General features: G+C 44.9%; 1 protein-coding gene across 1 annotated transcript in view; it reads left to right on the top strand.

The window, feature by feature from the left end:
* WDR18 (WD repeat domain 18) overlaps positions 1-22810 on the top strand; it is a 487280-nt gene that overhangs the window by 75581 nt on the left and 388889 nt on the right. Inside the window, exon 2 of the mRNA XM_069647517.1 lies at positions 20013-20123. Coding sequence (XP_069503618.1) covers positions 20013-20123 — 111 coding nt within the window. The remainder of the gene's footprint in view (positions 1-20012; positions 20124-22810) is intronic.

The following is a 22810-nucleotide window of genomic DNA, read 5'->3' as shown; positions in this document are numbered from 1 at the left end:
TCGGTCCGCACCTGTTTTTACCGGACCAGTGTGTTGATAGGTTGTCATAGAAACTTTGTAATTTATCGTGATTCCAAATCAAACGATTTCGTCCACTATTAATATGGATTTGGCCACTCATATTATCTGATGTTGATAAGGTGTGAGGTAGGTTCCAACACCAAGACATAATAAGCTGCTCATGGTCACTTTGATTTTGCTTCCGAATGTTGAAGCTCTTTACGCATGTAAACATGTTATGATCTACATATATATAGTCCAAAATTGCATGTTGGGTTTGCCTTCGCCAAGTTGGCTGAGCGGGTACATCACCCTCTACTGAACCATTGAGCAGTAACATTTGCCTATCTTCCATGAATTCAACCCATCTACGTTCTGTCTTATTATACAAAGACTTTGTGTTAGACAGATCATGTAAGTTGAGATCACCCACAATAATAACAGATGTAATAGACATATCAGCCACAATCATGTCCATAGTTGCATACATTAGTTCAAAAAAAGTATCCTCATTCTTTGCCATATGATTCCAATATATATTCACCAGTGCCATGGTATAAAATGACACCACGATTTTGACCACTTGAATATATGGACTTGGAGTTACCCAATTCGTCAAAGTTAAACCACTAGAATTTTTGACAGCCACAAGTAGGCCCGCCATTGGTCGACCTTTGGCAGGACTTATGGCTGGATTAATAACAATCGAGTGGTTATTCCATACGGGAGGCATGCCTAACCATGTTTCCTGTAATGCAATTATATCAAAATCATCCAACCCACTCGAAGTGTCATTAAACAGATGGCTGTGACCTCGGGTATTCCAAGATAAAAGAGATAAGGGTGTGATGGAATCAGTTCTTAATGGCTATGAGTTCTCAATACATCATTGATGTTGTAGATTCACACGGCTTTGGTAAGCTCTACTTGATGTCTGTAAGTTATCTCTGTTGTTGGAATTTCTGGTCGAAAGTTGCAGGTTCGGTGTCAAAGTTCCTGCGAACTTATCCACTAAGCTGCTATAGTTTGCATAGGATTCATAAGTCAATGTGAAGCCCAAGTTATAGATGTCATCCTTTGCCTGCCATATAAGATTCAGAATAGCTCCTGATCGTATCCATAATCTAGTACTCGTAAGATCATTTTCATGGAGAAAGTCAACCCTGTCTATGTCTGTGGTTGATACATCCTCCAAAGATATGACATCAGTTAGAATGTTCAAGACAGAGGTCCTGTTGAGATCGTATCTCTGGTTTATATCGGATCTGCACTGTATTATTAATGTGTGGGAAGGAGGAGGTTTTGAAAATTGCCAGCTATTTTGAATTGTTTTGATGTTATACTCAGAATGACTTTTAGCGTTCTCACTTATGATGGGTGTAAGTAAATTTCTCTCCGACCCCTTAACATCTTGAGGATGTGTACCAGATTGCTTTTGTGAACCAGATGTGATTGCATTGTCTTTTGTTTGATTAGCAGTTCCTGGACCAGAGAAAAAGTGCAGCATTAACCTTTCCATGTCAGCAAGCCTTTTTTCCTGCATATTAGACATGTCAATGGCACACTGGTTGAGTGGCACTAGTGATTGATTTGGAGCAAAAGTAGCCCCTTTTTCAGTAAGATCTTTGCTTGTCAGGATCTCATTTGTTTTTATTGCCTCTAGAATTTCATCCAAAGGCTCTCGGGGTGCCAAGTCAGTGACTGGAGGCAAGGTATCATTTTTGGTTTTATTTACTTTTTTCCTACTGATGTTCACATATTTCTTGCTGATGGCAGCACTTACATCTAGAATTTGTTTATTAGGTCGAGTTAAACTTTTAATAAATGATTTGGATGCGGTGCTAGTGGGCAATGAAGGATTCTTGTGATTCTTCGTCTTTTTGACGGGTATTACGTCCTTAATTTGTTTCCGTGATGCGCTAGCAGTTTTAGAAAAAATACCAAAATCCACAACTGTACCTGCTCGATTTAAAGGCGTAAAGGTTGATTCTTTGCTAGTAGACATACTAACACTTGCATTATCATCCGAAGTCAGATTGTCATTTACAGTTTGAGTACAGACACAAATCATTGAAGAGTCCGAGATCTCAACATGGGAGAATCGGGGGCTCTCAGATTTCAGTGAATTCAGCTCTTTTCCTTTCAATTTAGGGCTTACCAAAGTTGCGGGTGTCGATATCAATTTTTGGCTGTCTTCAAAGGTTTTTTGCAATGTCTGACGTTGTGTAAAGAGCTTATGTAGGGTTATGTTAGTCTCTAATTGTTCTTTAGCTATAGTGTGGAGTGTGGCTGTCTGTGAGTGTAACTTCGCATCAATGTGCTCATACAATTTGAACATCGTAGTAAGGGCCAGATTCATGGCCACTAATGTGGGCTGTAATGTAGCTTCCATTACTGACTTTATCACAGGGGATTTTTTTTTATCAGAGCCTCTCAGCGGTGAATGTTCGGAAAATGAGATTGACAATGGTGAAGTGATAGGAGCTGTGGCAGAGAATAAAGTAGGAGATTGTGAGAGAGAGGAATAGTGAGATACGTTAATATCCCCAGTCCCTTCTTTAGGGATTCTCGCATTCACTGGGGTGTGGTTAGGGATGGCTTCATTTTGTGATGCTGAAATGTTTTTTATAGGACTGCTAGCCTCACTGTCAGCTAACATAATGGAATTTTTGTTTTGTGCTGAGGAATTATTCTCAGCTGAACAGTTCGTAACCAAATCAATGAGATTTGTAACCGAACTAGTGTTAGCGGTTTTTAGCGGCAGTGCACTAGAACCTAGGCTTGCAGCCATCACCAATTGATCCGGTCGGGTATGAATGAGACTGGGGCTAAGTCTTTCCAACAAAGGGATGGAAGTCACTAATGCCTCCATTGTGGGTGCAGGAGTAACTCCTTTCATTGGACTACTTACATCTGTAGCAGCCACAGTTTCAATATTTGCATCGGCTGTAAGGACTGTTCCTGCGCTCACTGGGTAGAAGGAGCGGATATCTGAGGACACTGCGGTCAAAGCTCCTCCCGCCAAACTTTTCAGTCTGGCACTATTTTGTTTCTCCTTAAGTGGCGTGTACTTTAGCCGCTGTACCAGTCTAAGGGTTTCCAATTTTGACGGCATATTAGACTTTAAAGTATATAGGTGATGCAACATAAAATATTTATTGCGTTAGACACAAGACAATAAGTTAACCCTCCAGTCCCCTCTGCACTTACTTCAAAGAATAAGTCAGTGTTGGAGATATATTACCATGCACACTTTTAGCACTCACGCTAATCGATCTAGGAAGCACTGTTAGTTTTAATACTTTGAATTCAACCCTATGTAAGCATAAGCATAAACTGCGCTACACCACCCAAGCAAGCTTTATCTCAAAAACCTCTTTAAGATGCACTATCTAATTGGAACTAGAATACATGCTCACCGTTCTCCGTTCTCAGTTAACAGCGAACAGCGTACTTTAAAGTACTTAAAGGTGCGCGCGCAGGTGCGCTGCACCCTGGGTATTTGTAGTTGCTGGGAGGGACTGTCAGGGTTAAATAACTCCACACCAATCACTGACTCTCTAGGAATCAAAGAGAAAGGAAGTCCGTGTTAGCACGGCAGCGCACGTTACCAATAAAGTGTGCTAATTCAAGCTAATCAGTGCATTAACACAGCGTGATGGCATTTTACATTTAAGGCAGCTTGAACAGAGCCAAAAGCAATCACCTAAGTCAGGCAACTTGTGTGTCCCAGAAAAGTACGTCCTCCACCAGACAGCAGTCCTCTGCAGCAAGCAATGTCCGTGGAACTTCAAAAAGTCTTCCCAGGAAACAAAACGATTTTCGATTTTCAAACGTGTGCCACAGCGAACAGCGTACTTTAAAGTATTTTCTGTATTGCATTTTCATTTAACATTGCATCCATCTGAGACTAGATAAAGCATTCTCTACCACCTTATTCTTCTGTTCCTATTCCCAAGCGTGCTACCTCATCCTTTATATTACTCCTGGGTAATCAAATCAGTTTATTAGTAGAACATTACCCATTGTTGTTAACTGCTCATGTTCTGAAGTGTGATATTAATTATTAATTTATTATAAAGTGATATATATATATATATATATATATATTGTTTACATTCTCAAATAAACCGTTTAAACTTGCAAAACAGAACTACTTCTTGGCTCAGGGGGGGTTCCAAGAGAGGGGTGTTATATAGGGGTAGTCCTCTAGAACTCATGAACTGGACATAAAGATATATCAATAAGGGTTTCCATTCAGTATCCCAGACTAGGCATTGACTTAGCTGTAGTGTTGAATTGAATCCTCTTACAAAGAACGTACTTATGTTAGCTTTGCGCATAATGTCAGTAATGAAAATATAAGAAAACATGTCCAGGCTGGCTCTGCCAATATCTGGCAGTATCCCACCTGAGGACTTGCTCAAACTGACTGCAGCAAAATGTCAGTCTAGCCATGTAATAACATTTGTTATGCTTACTTTATCATTGATGCCCAGAAAGAAATGCCATTCTACGATACACTAAGAAATACCCAGACTGACTGCAGCAATATGGTAGTCTAGCCACAGAACACATAACATGCTTGCTTTATCATGGATTTGATTCCCATTGAAATTAAAAGAATTCGTAGTAGCGCGCCCTGCCCCTCAACCTCCAAAATCAGCTTCTCAGCGCCAGCCTAGCACAAACACATGCCAGCAATCATTCATACACCATTCACTTCATCATTTAGATGCAAGCCCAGTGACTCATGCCTCATACACTCAACTCATTGTCACACACATCACATAATACATAACAGACCTTGCATGCATACACATCAACCATGCAGAACGCACGCACGCACGCACGCACGCATAAATACACTTGCAACATATTTGCTCTGGATCTGAATCGGTTTTCTCCGAAGAAGGCCTCCGTTCCAGCAGCTGCATCTTGCGCTCCAAACTCCACCATCCAGACAGGAACCAGAAAGTTGGTGAGCTTCCTGGTTCCTGACATGTGCAGTGACCCAAAACTGCTCGGAGGAATTTAGCTCCTACCTCTACCCTAGGTGAGCCTGGTTAGCTTAAATCAACAGCTAGCAGGAGCTATCTTTTGGCTCCACAGGCAAACTGGTGCCATACAAACATGCATTTATGACATTAAATTTGTGTATTTGAGAATGTAAATAAAGAGGAATTGGGCCACATCTAGGATGCATCTACATAGAATGGATCATACATAATGGGCAAACAGTTAAAGTGTGTATTCGCTCCTGGTTCCCCAGCGGTACCTTCTGCCTACCGGGTAACGCCTAACATTGAGTAGTTGGTTTTAGCTCCTGGTCACTGAATCTTAATTTAGACCCTGCATTGGGACCAGAGCACCGCACCAAACTGAGGGCCTGATTCATTGAAGTGTTTTTATAATGGCGCAATCCCATAGGAAAACATTCCATGAATCGGGCCCTTAGTTTGTGAAGTCGAAATGCTTGAGCTCTGACTTTAGAAAGGAAGGATTTCCTTCTGAAGCTTGTCGCACCCCCACCTACCCAGTATATGGTGGAACGGGGCCCCCGCACCACAGGGGTCCCCGCTTTGCCAGTCACTGAGGTATATTCTCCAGCTTTGTGCCTGAAGTAAGGTAACATTATTTTGATGCCTGCAACCCTCCCTGATTTGCTTTTTCATTTGCTTTTGTCTTGTCCACACTCTCTGCGCTCTCTCCACACTCCTCTGTCCCACCCCTACCTGCTTTCTGGACTGCCTTCCTCCCGCCTCCCGAGCTTTTTTGATTGGACCTTGAGCCCCTTATGCTTAGAATACAGCGGGATACACTCGCCGTGCATCCACTGATTAAACATTCTCCAGTTTTGCGCCTGAGGTGAGGTTACATTATTTTGAGGCCTGCAACCCCCCCCGATTTGCTGTCTTTGTTGTTTTTGTCTTGTCCATGCTCTCCATGCTCTCTCCATGCTCCTCTGTCCCACTTCATGGTCTGCTTTCCTCACGCCTCCCGAGGCTTTTGATTGGGCCTTGAGACCTATTTACATCCACCCTCCCAGCGCAGCCCCGCTGCCCATGCAGCCCCCTGCGGCGAAGGAACCCAAGGCAAAGGATGGGTCCCTAAGAGCAGCTCCAGATGGTGTCTGCCAGCATCAGCCTGGGAAGCAAGGAGCCTGCAGCCTTGAGCCTGCTGCTGCGAACCAGGTTGGTGCGGTTACGGCGGCAGCATTGAAACTGGGTGGTTTTGCTCTGCTGTGTTGTTTATAAGGGCCTTCTGGGTGGGGTGGTTTTTGCATTGCGGATACTGTTTTACTGTGAACTGCGTGCCATTAGGCTCTTTCCCACTCTTGGTCCCCACCCCGTTGGGGGTACTACTGTACTGTTGTGTCACCTGTCTGCTTCCTCGGTGTGTTCCGAATTGTGTGATGCCTGCCCTCCCACCACCCCCTAAGCATCCTGAATTGGCGGTGCTGGGCAGTGCGTTATCTCCTCTTTTTGCTCCCTCATTCTACTTTCCTCCTCTCACCCTCTATGATGCTTTCCATTTCTCCCATCTTCTCTAACTGCTACTCTATCTCCTATCCTATCCCTCTCACTAAGTCTAATAGAAAAAAGTTCAAGAGGGACATCCCGTTCTCCAACCCAGGCCTCCCGATACCTACATCAATGCTACCTCCAGGTAGACTCCCACTGACATCCTTTGTTGTTCCCTCACCAGACCTATGGTCCCTGCATATGGTCTTGGCACTCTCATCTCTCTCCCTCTCCCATCAATGGTGGCACTCGGTGGGAGGTCCTCTTGGCCTCCTTCCACCCCCCAAGACCATCATCATGTCTATCTGAATGGCACTGTCTTGATCCAAGGCCCTCAGCCCATTCTCCTCCTTTTCGCTCGGTGTCTTCTTTGTCTCATCAACTTCCTTCCTTCTACTGCTATACCTACTAGCACCTCTCTGGCCCCTGTGCCACCTCTTTCTTCCACCACCTTTCTGGCACCTTCCTACTCTCTGGCTACTAGGCCACCTCCTGCTTCCATCTGCCAAGTCTTGGGCTCCTCTAACACTTCCGCTGGGTGTACCTTAAGCCTGTACCCCACCCCAGAAGTCTTTCAAATATGGCAACCTGCTCCACATCGCTACTCTCAACTCTCGCTCTGCTGTCAAACACTCCTCGGACATCTGCCACCTCCTCCAAGAACTTGACCCGGGTGTCCTCGCTCTCACCGAGACTTGGTTCACGGTCAGCTCTGTCACAAGTTTTGACACTCTCCTCCCTGATAGCTACAAGATCCCCTCCAAGCCCAGAATCAACCGACCCGGAGGTGGAGTAGATCTCATCTTTCCAGAGTGGGTCCCTGCTTCTGTCATTCCTACGCAGGCCTACTCCTCCTTTTGAATGCCTGGTCTGCAGGCTCTCCATCTCTCCTGGCCTCTCTTACTGTGGCCAACCTCTACAGGCCACATGGCCAGGGTGCCCTCTTCCTCTGAATAGACGGACCTCTCCAATTCTATCCTTGCCTCTACCTCTCACTTTCTCCTCAGAGACATCAACATCCACCTGGATGCTTCCGATTCCTCCTTGGGGCTCTCCCACAACCTCTGCGACACTCTCTCTACCTCCATTCTACCCTCTGGTCCGACATACTTGGCCGGACACACCTTGGATGGTCTCATCTCCTCAGACACCCCTCTCTAACTCTCTCACCACTCCTCTTTCTTGGACTGACCACTTCCTGCTTCCCTCTCATATGAAACGCTGTGCCTCGGGGTTAGCCCACCCCAGCACTGCCACCTACGTTCTCGGTCATTAGGCCCATGAAGCATGTCAGTGGATGCCTTAGCCTCTACTTTCTCTGCTTCTACTCCAGCGGTTGACTTGCACTCAGACACAGCCCTCTCTTACCAGCATCTTTCTATCTCCAATGCTCTGCACATCCTTGCCCCTATCATGAGAATCCGTCTGAAGCCTACCTCCAAGTGCAAATCTTGGTATGACTCTGACCTTGCAACCCTAAAACACAAGTGCAGGGTGGCTGAGAGGAAGTTGAGGGCTTTGGACGCATTCTCTGACAAACTGTCCTGCCGCCTGCTCCAAAAGCAATACAGACTCTGTCCTGTCCAAGAAGAGAGTCCACAACCAATCCCACGCCTCTGCGTCCTCTAACAACACGGCCAAACTCTTTAAAATCTGCAAGGAGCTGGCCAATCCTTCTGCAGTCTCCACCTCTCCTGGTCCCTCCCAGGATGGAACATGAGAGGCCTCCTTCTGCTGTCCTGTGCCTGAGTCCCCGTGAGTGCAACTGATCGTCGGATGGGCAGGAGCCCATCCCATGCCTTCCGCACCACAGCTGATTGAGCCGACAAGGGCCAGCTGACTTCATCAGCGCGCATCGCCCATAGTCAGGACAAGGAGTCCTGCAGTCCCGCTCCTCAGAGGGTGAGGCTTCCGGGTACGTGCACCCTGATTATAAGAACATTTTGTTGAAATGCTTCCTTCCACATTTCCGCGGCTTCCGAATGCATGGGGCCACTCTAAAATGGCCGCCGCCTGATTTTGCACACTGTCGCCTAGCAACTCGCCTCGAATTTGATTGGCCTATTTCAATACTTCAGTTGGCTGGTTCCGCCGGAAGGCGTGAGCCGGCACCCTTTTAAGGCACGTAGCCTGTCCTGTGCCTGTCCATTGACACCAGTGCCCAGGGCCAGAACCCCTGGCTGTCTCAGTTGATCTTACAACAAGCATCATGATAAGCTGTCTAGTAGTGCCACCATACCTCTTTAACCCTCCTGGAGCTCTTTGGCAATATTTTCCTGACAAACATTCCCTATACACTGGCTGTGCCAATTACCTCATAGAGGATTGACCCCTCACTGAATCATTGTCAGCTTGTTATAACTTTATAGTAATAAAGCACTTTCAATAACATACGTCTCTCTGCAATTTGTAAATGGCACCTACCTCTATGCAGGTCTTCAAAGATTCAGTAGTCTAAGAGGAGAATGAGTCTCACCTAGAAACCCCTCCACCACCCAGCCAAAAGGCTAGGCAGAGGTGGAGTCTGCAGGGAAAAACCCCAGTAGGGGAAAAAAACCTGCAGTGAGCTGCTGGGGTGCGTGGACTCCTGCAGGCAGCTGGTGACGGTTTACGCGCTAGCTTTAGTGCAGACCGGAATCCTCTCGTGAAGAATTCTAATACAGACAGAGTAAGTGTAAGTTATGTATGAGTGATAGATATATCTAGGTTGTTGAAAATCAGAGGTTAGAAGAAAAGGGCTTACCCTGGCAAGAATAATCGTCTCTAGGTCTATGTTAGTCAATCCGATGTTAACAGCTGGAAAAGAACCTAATGGAGTATAGAGTGAGCAGGGATTAGCCCTAAGGTATTTAAACACTGTCAAAATGCAGAAAGGACGTCAATGAGACAAGAGAATGAACCCGTACCAAGATACTGTTGACAAGAAAAAGGATAACAGATTAGGAGTCTTGGAACTGAAGACTGCAGAGCATTGCTATGGCTGGATCCTAATGCTTGGGGAGAAAAACAAAAATAGGAAATAACGCGTGCTGGAAAAGACCACGTAAGAAAACTGACTATATCTACGGAAGACTGCCCACCAATAATGTCTGGGGAACAGACCGACGGTTGAAAATAGCTTCCTGTAGTCTCACGGAACTTGAAGGTGTATCGAAGTCTCTTAATATTCCAGAATGAGAGAAAATGAAAGAAATAATTCAGAAGGATGAGAAGAAAGAAGGTCTAGGGAATATAGTTAAGGTAATGATCCAAAAGGTCGAAAGCAAGCAAACTTACGATGCGCAGCGTGACTCTGCTTAGAGCAGCAACGCGTAGATCCGAAGTCTGGGTAAGCGGATATGCGATCCCAGAAGTCGGGGGCGTGGCTACTCGCTCGGAATGAGAAGCGAGAGACTGGTGTGCTGCACACAGTTGCCGGCCCCTCCATGTTGTGAGTGCCTAATCCGAGCAAAACCGCGTGTATGGGTACACGGGAAAGTGAAACAGAAGAACCCAGCTGGAGAGATGTAACGCAGCTCTAGCCGCGGTTCACCAACTTCCTGATTGTTATTACGCGCTGCACATCAATCTACCGATGGAAGCACCGCAACGCCATTGACTGTATCCTCAAAGCCCTTGTCTCTGTTGTTCAGCCCCTCCCTGCACCCTCACGTTAACACGTGCCTGTACCCTCTCGTTGCATACATATTTTACCTCAATTCAACATTCGGCTGTACTGAATGAGGCATCTTATCTGACCATTGCATGTGGCCCATGCGCAGGCCTCCATTTGTTTGTTGCATTTAACCCATGTGTAGCCCTCCATTTGATTGCCTCCATTTGATAGTCGCATTTAACCTAGGTGTAGCACACCATTTGATTGCCTCGATTTGATTCTTGCTTTAACCCATGTGCAGCCCACCATTTGTTTGCCTCCATTTGATTGTTGCATTTAACCCATGTGCAGCCCACCATTTGATTGCCTCCACTTGATAGTCGCATTTAACCTAGGTGTAGCACACCATTTGATTGCTTCCATTTGATTGTTGCATTCGATAGCGGTATGTAAGTGAAATGTATCCTGCATAGTACATGCTCTGTACTCTAGAGGCTGCCTTTCCATGCCTACATTTGCACCGTGCTCAGGTTCACAGCTCCCGGTATACCTCTAGTACAATCTACTACCGATTTAGTCTCTAAAATGCTTTGTATTCTTGGTACTCACCTACAATACTTTTCCTCATGTTAGCACTTTAAAGCTTGCACACCTGTCTACTCTACATCTCGCCACATACTTACTGCTCACACTTCAGGCCCTAACTTGGTCACTGCTCTTCCCTATCACCATCCTGCACCACGTCTCGCCGCTCCCACAACCTGTATTGAAACACCTTACGAACTACCTTTTGCTCTCCAAATGACAGGCCTCAATTCTTATCTAAACGCGCCGGCCCTCTGGTTAATACATTTCGCCACCAAACCCACTCCCAATCAACCATGCCCCACTCATTAGAAATTCCGGGCTCGGCTCACGCTTGCACCACTCCGCCAATCAACAACACTCAACAACATAGCTACGCCCGTCAGACACCTCTTTTTACCTGACATTGGCATATTGAATCCTGTTGCGAGTTCTCACTCCTCTCTATCTCGGGCTCACACTGCTGCCTATAGTCCCCCACTGCCTCACCACACCATACTGACCTCACCTAACCTATCCAGTCAACCATGTGCCACCTCAGTTAGAAACCAAAGATTGGCCTCCAGATGTCATCACTGGTCCTACCACATGAACAACCCCACTATTGACAAAATCCCTAACTCTAGTGATAACAAAACCACTGCCCTCGGCTCCTAAAACTGACTCTGCCCTTCCTGTTCACAATACCAACACTGCTCCCAAACTCAAAGGCGCGCTCCTCAACGCATGCGCTTTCCCCGTGCATGCCCTAGATATTGCGGATTTCATAGTCACAGAAAACCTTGAATTTCTCGCAATCACAAAAACTTGGCTGCATGCGGCCTCTGGCCCTGCCTTGACCTTGGCCATCCCTGACAACTACTCAATTATCAGGAGTGACAGAGGCACCAATCAAACTAAGGGGAGAGGATTAGCCTTTATATTTAAGAGCTCGCTCAATCTCAGAGCTGTCAACAGCCTCTGGCTGCCATCAGTGGAATTACTTTCTATTAAACTGCCGATCTCACCTAATCTCACTGTCCCAGTGCATCTCATCTACTGGCATCCTTGCCCTACCTCCTCATTCGTGGAGGACATCTCATCTATCCTAGCCACTAGCACCAAGCCCAACTCGCAAATCATTATATTGGACAACCTCAATTTAGGTTACCAGGACACACATGATGCCAAAGCCATTGATTTAGCTAGTGTTATGGCCGACTTCGGCCTTACCCAACATATTTGTGAGCCTACCCATATTAAGGGTCGCACTCTTGACTGCGTCGCAGACATGAACTGTGCACTTAACATAACCTCTGTCTCCTTGCGAGTGGTCTGATCATCACAAAATATTATTCTCCATGAACTCTAGTCCACCTACAAATAAACGCAACCTTGCCCCTCCCACTTATACACATAACAAGAAGGATATTACGGCTGAGAAACTTATCCCACTTTTCCTCCCTCTATCGAACACTGTCTTCTCCACTTGCTCGGATCCCACAGTTCTAATAGATATCCACAATCATGCTATGTTAAAAGCTCTCAACACCATTGCCCCCTTCAAATTGCGCAAACAAAAATCTCGCCTCCACCTTAATTCCTGGTTCACCCCTCACTTACGCAACTTGCGTAAAGAAAAAAGAAAAGCTGAGGCCCGTTGGAAAAGCTCACCTTCTTTAGTTAACAAAAATAACCTTGCAGGAAGGAAGATGAGTGGGCACCACTTGATTATACGTCCATGTGTTTCAAATATTTTTAAACAAAGCAATACGTTTGTTCAAATATTTTGTATGTAAATATTCAGAAGGGAGCTGGCTGAGATGAATTTGGAGACACCCAAACTCAAAATACATGTGAGGCAGAAGACCAAGTGAAATACAGGGTCACACAGCCGCTCTCCAAAGGACCCGATCCGGGTGTATGAGTAGTCCAAAACTTCTTTGAAAAAATATATATACTTCGAAGTAAACAAAAAATTATTATCTTTTGATTGGAGAAATAACAGCAATATTAGGATTCGATTGTTTTCAAAATGGTTTTATCCACAAAAATTATATCACAAAAATAGTGATATTTGCATGACATTTTCTTCTCCATGATGTGGCTTACAGTATCCACAACTGAGTATTTTTTCTGTTTTCATTCTTCCACTTCCTCTATTTTTCTCCTTTTTACACTCCATTATTTCCCATATACATCTATTAGATCAGGTAAATGTCTGAATCTTCATCACATTAGCTTAATGGCGCCATAGCAGCCTTGCAATTGTGACCGCGCGCCCATCTGGGCGGCTTGGTGGTCACGTGGTAATAAATGGAAGCGTTGCCTCGGCAACGCTTCAATGCGAAAGCCTCAGTCGAACGCGAGACAGCAAGAGGAGAACTCCTGTCCCCCGCGTGGCACACGGTAAGCGTTAACGTTGCAACTCTCTCCTTTTTTTAATTACGGACTTCACCGGCTCTCATACTCGTATGCTTTTTGGTTGCAGCCAATCTTCTGACGGCTGGATTTCTGCGCTGACTCACGTCAGGCAGCTGCTGACATTTACATGTTTTACATGCACCACGCCACACTCCATGTATTCAAGTTCACATACCCAGGTAAAATGCTTGCTGCATTCATGTTACTATTCTCCATGGATATCGTACAGAGCCTTATTGTTCTCTTTTTCTCTATTTTTTCTACCCTGTTCACTTACTTCTGCACCCGACTTCGACTGAATGGTATGTAATTGATATTATAACATGTGTTCTTTTACACTATTGTGTGATGGTTTGTGTACCATGATGAACTGTCGTCTTTATTATTGTTGAATTTATATACCCATACACATGATCTGTAGACCTGCCCTGATGAAGGAAATGGAATTCCGAAATGCATTGGCAATGTGTTGGTCTGTTTGAAAAAGCGAATGTGGCGATTTCTTCCTCACTAAGAAAGCATTAGTGATCTCTCATAATTATGAACTTATTTTTTTGATATAATTTTTGTGGATAAAACCATTTTGAAAACAATCGAAACCTAATATTGCTGTTATTTCTCCAATCAAAAGATAATAATTTTTTGTTTACTTCGAAGTATATATATTTTTTCAAAGAAGTTTTGGACTACTCATACACCCGGATCGGGTCCTTTGGAGAGCGGCTGTGTGACCCTGTATTTCACTTGGTCTTCTGCCTCACAACAAAAATAACCTTACCACGGCTTCCCTCACCTACAAATAAGCCATCCTTGTGGCAAAAAAGGAAGTGTACAATAATAGGATCATACAAGCCCAATCTAATACCATGGAACTCTTCAAGATCCTCAAGGAACTAGTCTCCAGTTGCCCCGCTTGTTACGTGCACCCCGGACACTGAGTGGTGATCCAACATTGAAAAGGCTTTGTTAGACAAAATTGCCATGCTCCAAGCCAAAATTAATACCAAAAAAAGCCACATTTCTGACTCAACAGGTAAGCCCCCGTCTTACAAAACCTAAACACACCTTCAAACCATTTAGCTTCACACCCCTTACCATTAAGGAAGTTGAAAATATTATCTTGAAGCTCAAGCCTTCCAACTGCCAAGGTGACGCCTGCCCCATACTGGTCATAAAGGATGCCGCACACAACAACTCCCCATTCATTACTTCATTCATTAATGCCTCCTTCAAATCGGGCACTGTACCTGACAACCTCAAGGATGCATGGGTCATCCTCTTAATCAAAAAACCTAATCTCGATCCCAGTAACCCTTCCAACTACAGGCCCATTACCACGGTACCATACCTTCTTAAAATTCTGGATCGAGCGGCTTATCTCCAAATACAGGAGTAACTCGAAACCAACAATCTACTAGGGCTTAGACAGTCCGGTTTCTGTCCCAGACATGGTACGTAGACAGCCTTAATTGATTTAAAAACCCAAATTGAGGACCTGAAAGACAAGGGCAAACAGGCGCTCTTGCTCCTCCTTGATCTTTCAGCCACCTTTGATTTGGTTGATCATCAAATCCTCTGCCACCACCTCAAGATTGCTGCTCACTCCTCAGACGCAGCCTCATCTTGGATCAGTTCCTTCCTGGCAAACAGAACCATGAGGGTCTTCTCTTCCTTGGCCTCAGCCAATCCAGCACACGTCCCATGCAGAGTCCCACAAGGATCTTGTGTATCCCCCACACTTTACAATGTGTTTACTAAACCGCTCTTTGATATGCTTGACTATCTGGGTGTCACCTACACTAATTATGCGGACGACACCAAGATACTCTTCCCTATCACTGACGATTATGTAACCGACGCCAAAGCACTCGATGCCGTCTACACTGTCATCCAGGCCTGGATGGCACATCATGGGCTATGCCTTAATGATAAAAAAACAGAGCTACTCATTCTTGGCTCTCACTCCAAGCTCACTAAACTTGACCCCAAATACAAATCCTTTATCATTTACGGGAACGATATTAAAGTCTCCAACGTCACTAAAACACTGGGAAACTACCTAGACTCTACACTGTCTCTCACCAGACAAACCAATGCAGTAGTTACAGCGTCATCTTATGCCTGAAAACTGATCACAGCCTCCCTAGAACCCTCATGTCCAAAATCGATTATTGCAACGCCCTTTATTTAGGTACCAGTCAAAGAAACTCCAGGTCACTCAGAACAATGCCATAAGGGCAGCTCTCAAGGTACCCAGGCGTTTTCACATCTCCAACACTAGACGCAACCTGCATTGGCTACCCATCACTAATCGTATATCTCTCAAAGCACTTGTTCTAACTCACAAGGCCCAGAACAATGCAGCCCCTGCTTACTTACCCTCGCGCTTTACTCAACATTCAGCAACCAGACCCCTGAGATCTGCTCAGGCTCACACTTTGTCTATCCCCAGTTTCAAGCTACAGACAGCCGGAGGTTCAAGCTTCCCAGTCCTTGCTGCTAAGCTCTGGAATACCCTACCTAATGTTCTCAGAAATGTTCCATACGTCCACTCCTTCAAAACTAAAACCAAACTGTGGTTACATGAACGGGATGTCCAGGACACCTCGATTTTATCTTTATAGCTGCTATATTCTAACCTGTTCACTATCTATAGACGGTTTTACTGATTACTTAGGTCCGCTCTGCTCTTCTCTATGCAATGTTTTTAACTGTTTGTAAAAAATGTGTAAAATGTATCTATTGCTGTAACCTGTAACTGCCTTCTAAACATGCGCCCAGATACCCTGGGGTAAGGTGCGCACTACAAATAAAATAAATACAAATAGGACCTATGTACGGCTCTAGCTTCTCACTTCACCAATAAACCTCAGGACATCCTGTCCTCTCCTCCTCCTCTCTCTCGGGCCCACCCCCGGCCGCCTCTCCCTCTCCTCCTTTCTCCTTTTTCTCTCTGACAACACCCGACAATGTTTCTAGACAACTGTCCGATCTCCATCACCCCTTTCCTGGGAAAATCTGGCCATCTCCCAGCTTACTCTCCACACCAAATCTGTCTGTTGCCTTAACAACCATCAGTCTGGCTTCTGAGCAGCACGAGGCACAGAAATTGCTCTCCTGAACACCTGTGAATATCTGCTACCTAATCTCGACTCCAGCCTTCCTTCTGTCCTCTTCTTCCTTGACCATTCCTCTGCCTTTGACAGTCAATCATGCCATCCTGATCCACGAGAACCTGAGCATCACGGATCAGGCCCTGGACCTCCTTCCTTCTGGACAGACCTCCCAGGTCCAATTTGGGGCCTTTCACTCCACCACCTCTCGCTCCACATGTGGTGTTCCCCATGGCTCTACCCTCTCACCCTGACTCTTCAATGTCTACTTTGCCCCTTTGGCCCACCTGATCTCTACCTTCTCCTCTAACTTTCAGTGTTATGCGGATGACACTCGGCTATCTTTCAGCCTCCCCTCAGCCTCCTCTCCGGCTCATTCCTGACTGTCTGCGATTCAGGCTTGGTGCGCCTCCAACAATCTCTGCTTTAATGCCAGTAAGACTGAGATGCTTCTCATTGGGACCCCTGCTCCCACTTTCCCTCTCTCTCTGGCCACCCTCCTTGGGCCCTCTTCCTTTTCCTTCCTGCGAGGCAAAAATCCTTGGTGTCATCTTCGACTCCACTCTCTCCTCAGATCACGGACCTTGCCAAGAAGGCCCACTACCAGCTGGTACCTCAAGGTATTTCTCCTTTCTCACTTTCCCCAGAAGCTCACTGTTTCCAGAGCCCTGGTTCTCTCTAGGCTGGACTACTTCAACAGCCTCTTTCTCAATCTGCCTTCTGCTACTTTCTGCCCACTTCAACTAATCCAGAACAGGATGGCAAGACTTATCCTTGGCCTTGAGCCCAGGGGACCGTATCTCTCCAGCCCTGAAATCTCTACACTGGCTCCCGGTGGCTGCAAGGATCAAGTGCAAGACTCTATGCATCATCCACAAGGCTTTCTGGGTCTGGGACCCGCATTACATCCAATTCTCTCTTCCAAACAACCTTCTTTCCCGAGCCCTTCCCTCAGCTACTTCCAACTCTAAGGGTCGAACGCTTCTCTATGCAGAGAGTGGGGGATAGATCTCTCTTCTCTGCAGGTGCCTCCCTCTGGAATGGTCTCCATGCCCCTCTCAACTTGAGCCGTACCGCCAGAAGTTCCGGAAGCATCTCAAAACCTTCCTTTTCTTTTCTGCTTTCTCTCTCCCTCCCCTGCTGACCTACTTGTCTGCTGCGCTGACTGGTTGCCTGGCTACCCCCACAGGCTCCCAGGCTCCTCCATGATCAGTCTCCACTGACATGCCTCTGGGTCTACTGTGCACTACAGTCCCCTGCCTCCTTGCACTGGCTGCACTTATTCAGAGCAGTTGCTGCCCTGATGCACTACCCACTTCCGTCTCCCCGGCACTTCCCCTCTGCACTTTTGCTCTGTCGTACTTGCACAATCCGAATGACACAAGGCCTAGTAAGATCGTTGTCTTGTCCTCCCTCCGTCTTGCCTGTCTTGTCGTGCCTTGAAACACTTGAGTATAGGTGCGTTATAAATGACACATCATATCATATGCTCTTCCTGTTCTATGCCAGTGTAGCTTGCCAGTGGAGCTTGCATTGCTGAGGCCCTTCATTTACCTGTTCAGTATGGGGGTACTTGCAATGCCCCATCCCATGCAGTTTCTCCTCTATGCAAGTGGAATTTATAATGCTGTGACCCACGATTTATCTGTCTTGTGTGGCAATCGTGTATTAAGACCTGCAACGTTTCTATTGTAGTTGAGGCAGGCATGATCTACTGACTTCCATGCCGTACCTATATTAGGAGGGAACTGTGCACTCCTCCAGCTTATACTACCTGTTATGTTTGAGGGGAGATTCCACAGCGGAGACCCACTTATCTATTCTGTACGCTTTACTTTGCACTGATTCAATTGACATGATGAAGTTTACATTGCTGTTGCCCTTACTCGCCTTTCCTGTTTGATGGAATGCTACACTGCTCCTGCTCAAGTTGACCTGTTCTATGTGAGTGATGCAGTAAAATGATTTTGCTGCTGTTGTACACCTTCATTGCATGCAAGGGAAGCTCGGGGTTGGTGATCACTCATCTCTTCCATTTCTGAGAGAGTGCTTATGCTACTGCACCCTGTGCTGTATCTGTTGTGAGAAACCTGCTTTTCTGTTACAACTTTGACTGCTACTGCATGATAAAGATTTCCATACAGTTTTAACCTTTTGCACATGTCTGCTGAATGCCACTTCTTTTTTTTTTTACTCTCTTGCAAAGGAGAAAAGTTTTACTCCCTTAAAACACATTCTATCTCAGTTTAAAAATAGGGAGTAAAATACATCTCCAACATCTTATCTGAAGTATGCAGTGTACTGGATAATTTAAGGATACTTGTGGAGAGAAAGCATGGAATCTTGCGGTGACCAATGTTTACAGGTGCATTTGGTACTTGGTTAAGTAGTTTGTGGAGGGGCTTGCCCTCAAAGATAGCTTGGGGCAATGAACTAGTCATACGTTTGATCCCAAGTAAAACACCAATAAATAAATAGTATTGTGCAGGACGAAGTGCTTCCTGTTTAGAGGGCTTCGCATGTGCACGGAGAGTCTGGTACAGGGAGGGCAGATGTGTAGATGGCATTACATATGAAGGCAAGGGATGTATAGGGTATTTATGATATGGATAGTTAACTAATCCAGGTTTAGTGGTTATTGGGTGATGTGGTGTAGGGCGCTGTACAGGGAGTATTGTGACAATGACCGTGCTATGCAAGTTGTATAACTTCTTTTGATGACAAGGTTGCAGAAAATATGAGCCTTGGATGCTGACCATGGTGGAAACCTCTTACGTTCTGTTGATTTATATCATGTGCTGCTTCCTTTTGCATGGTTTCCCTGCACTCACTTGGCTCTGTAAGAAAAATTGGTAGGGTTGGTTAGTGAGCGAGAGAGGGATAGTGTAGAGTTTGTGATACTCTGTTGATGCATGCAGAATCAGGAGAAACTGGCATCTGCGCATGTGAGCTTTCTGCGTGTGCTTTATGTACACTGGACTTGCGTCCGTAAGGGTGGCGTCCAGTGTCTGAGTTGTTTGTTGTCTGCAGGTATTGGATTTGTAGTATGATTGGAGAGGGGTGTGAGGTTTGCATGTTTTTGTAGTGTGTTATATATTAGCCCTCTATGTTTCCGTAGTATGTAAGAGGTGTGAGGACAAGAGAAGGGGGTGATTAGTTGGTTTCGTGCAATCTCTTGCTGTTGAGTAGTACAATTTTAGTGTGGCTGAATTCAAAAGCTGCAGTGTAGTTCTAGTGTGATTTAAACTCAAGTCAACGGACTCCAATTCAGTACAATTCTCGTGTGGATAAAATAAGTAGCCTATGCCAACTCAGTACAATTCTAGTGAGGCTAAATTCTAAAGGAGCGGCATTGGCGAATTCTGTACGATTCTAGTGTGTCTGAATTCAGAAGCAGCGTTACCCAAATCGGTACAATTCTAGTGTGGCTAAATTCAAAAGCAGTGGACGTCAAATCAGTACAGTTCTAATGTGTCTAAATTCAAAGTAGCGTTCACCAAATTAGTACAGTTCTTGTCCACGTCCCGCATCTGGTGCTGCGGCTGTAGCACCCGGAGATGCAGCTGTTCTTCCATTTAGAGGAATTGGGTAGTCAACATTTTTCTTTTTTCCATGTGGGGATGGAGTTGCATTTGACCGGCTGAGGTGTAGCATCAAATGCTTGGCGGGTACTAGGATGATTGGCCACCTTTTTTTAAATCATTTTTTGGGTTGGGGTAGCTCAAGCTCTTCTGGTGGGCTGGAGAAATTAGTAATGTGTGTGTGATCATGTCCGTATTGTTTTTTTTGCAGGACCAGTTGCAGCACAAGATAGTCTGCCCCGGGCCAGTGACCTGTCTAGCAGCTTCTCCAAATGGCCTCTACCTTGCAGCAGGTATCGCAGACAGCATTTACATGTGGGAGGTAAGAAAGCCTTGGGAAGAGACTTGTTAAAGCCTCAAACATGTTTGTCTCAAAGGTGGATGCGTATTTCGGAAAGTCCTATGTATGAGTGATGGAATATATTTTGACACCAGGAGGCTTCCGAATAAGGGTTGTTAATTTGTCAGGGCTTTGTGGGACAGAACACCATAATGACGGGATGTGGAAGAACTGGATCGAGTTCCAACTCGTTCAATGTCCGATTTGTGATTTCTAAAAATAATAAAGAAAATGTTCCTTTTTTGATTTTCTTTGCCTTTTTGTTTTTCTTTTTTACTGGGTGGTTGCCACTGCCCTCTCCCATTTTTTCCCCCCTCCATTCCTCTGCTGCCCAATTTACATTCTTTTATTTCCATCTTTCTTTTCGATCTGTTTTTTTTTCTCTTTTCCACTGAACATTCATGGAACCTCCTTTTATAACTCGCATCTCGTCTGGAAACCATTAGTCTAATTTGGTTTAGTTTTATTTTCGTTGAAATGGGTTCGTAAAACTGCCACTAATTGAAGCGTTCTTGGTCGAAATGATTGTGAACCCGCTGAGATGCGTGTCGGTCCCAGTCTGTCTTGGTAAAGCTATGTTTAGCTCCTGTTAACTTCTTACTCTGAGCTGCAACTGAAAAATCATGTGCGGTCTAGTCCACTAAGATACCTGTCAAGTGAATGAAATGAGGGCGGTAGGGGTCCAAAACCATATTTTTGATCTGCTTCGAATCATTAAGCCATGTGCAAAATTCATCTTCTTACCAGGGAAGGTTTCTTGTAAACACTAAGAAAATCCTCTGCATTTTCATTTCACACTTTCTAAAGGCACTTTTGTACCTGTTCATCAAAAATGTTGTTCTTTTGCTCGAAAATTTCCCACGAAATTGCTGTTTAAACGGCCTCAGGAAACTAACTTGTATCTGTGCGAACATCCAGTGTATGTATTTTTAAATAAATAGTTTGAATCTCATCAATTTTAAAATGGTATTAAGGACTGTGGTTGTACATAGGTAGTGCAATCATTGAATGCCTGGAGGTGGGGGGGACAGCCTGGGCTAAGTACAAACCCCAAATTATGTCAAATCTCCATTGGCATGAATGCTGGTGCATAGTTTTTAAAATCCTAGTTCTGCATCAAATCAAATGTTGCAGATAAACGCTGGTATAATTTTCATACTAGGATAGGCTACTTGCCAATCCTTCATAACTCATGATTTAAATCCTCACGGATTTCATCAAGCCTATATAACCCTGACTTCATCCACCTAATGTGGACATGTCCTGTGATTAAAAAAGCTTTCTGGAGATCTCTCCTCCTTATGATATCGAGAATGATGTATAGGGATATCCCACTAAAACTCCTGTGTTGCCTGTTTGAAAGATTAAGGGGGCTCCCTGGAGTCGCTGATAGATTTACTCTCCGTTTATGATCATTGCTAAACGTTGCATGTTGAATTGCAGTTCTAATATACCTTGCATGACGTGTAAGTGGCTGAGAGACTTAACCTGGAGCTATGATGTGGAGTCAGTTTATCAAACGCTTGTGCCCTCTCATCAGTGGCCAAAGGCATTTGGGCACCATTTCAACAACTGCTGAGCGACCTAGCTGATGCAGTCACGGAGTAGGCCCACTTGGTTTGGGGAAATTGGTGTCTAAGATAAACCCTTGAAATCGGGGTTTCGATTTTATGATTGCCTCAAAGATGGTCCTTTTACTGTTAATCTTAGAGCCCGACTAACTCCTGAAATTGATTGTATGATTCAAACTCTTATTGTCGTCGAAGCTGGATGCATTGATATTTCATAAATAAAAGTTTAAAAAATCATCACTGATTCTACACTTCATCCTCCTGAATTCGGTAATGCACATGTCTCTACGGTGCTTAGAAGTGGAAAAATACACCATGAAGCACTATGAAAAAAGTCTCTAAATGACTTTAAGCTTGAGCGTATCACCGTGGTTGGTGGTCAGAGGAAACGTCATTCCTCAGTAGCGATTGAGAAAGCACCTATCCAAGCAACAAGGAGTTGCGCTCTTTTTTTTTTTTTTTGATTTTGTCATGATCACAGGCCATGCTGGGTCCAAGGACCTCATGCCAGGCGCAACCCCTACTGGGAAGGGAAGGTTGGACTGCACTGATGCACTGTTGGCGCTCTCATCCAACAGTGACCTAGGAAGTTCAGGCATGCTTTATACCCTAGCAGTAGTTGTATACAAAGGAGAAAGTGACAAGAATACATTTTTTTATTTTTTCAGGTTCGCTGATCTATACCAATAGCCTGGTGCATAACCTCCCTGTACCTTATAGTCCTGAAAAAATAGACTAAGTACATACATTTTATACACAATACTGGACATTTTTTATTTGGTTTACAAAAGGTAAAAAACTCATAAACATGTTCTAAATGAACATGACCCAAAATAAAACACTCATGGTAGATATAAAATGAACCTAATCACTAACATCACATACATTTAAACACACTTAACAATTGAAAAATGCACAAATGACTTCGACACCTACTACACTCTCTGGCTTTATAGCTCAAACACAAACAAACCCTGACCTGTTTCAGTTCTTCTTAGCTACAACTGCATGAACTTTCTTCAGGGGAAAACACAATTTATCTTGATGACCACCATGCAATCCAGGGCCACATGAAAGATTGCAAATTTAACCAGAAGA

Source organism: Ambystoma mexicanum, chromosome 1p (assembly GCF_040938575.1).
Source record: "Ambystoma mexicanum isolate Mex_15411 chromosome 1p, UKY_AmexF1_1, whole genome shotgun sequence".
Lineage (NCBI taxonomy): Eukaryota > Metazoa > Chordata > Amphibia > Caudata > Ambystomatidae > Ambystoma > Ambystoma mexicanum.
Note: the sequence above shows the minus strand (reverse complement) of the source record. Positions and strands in the feature narration are given on the sequence as shown.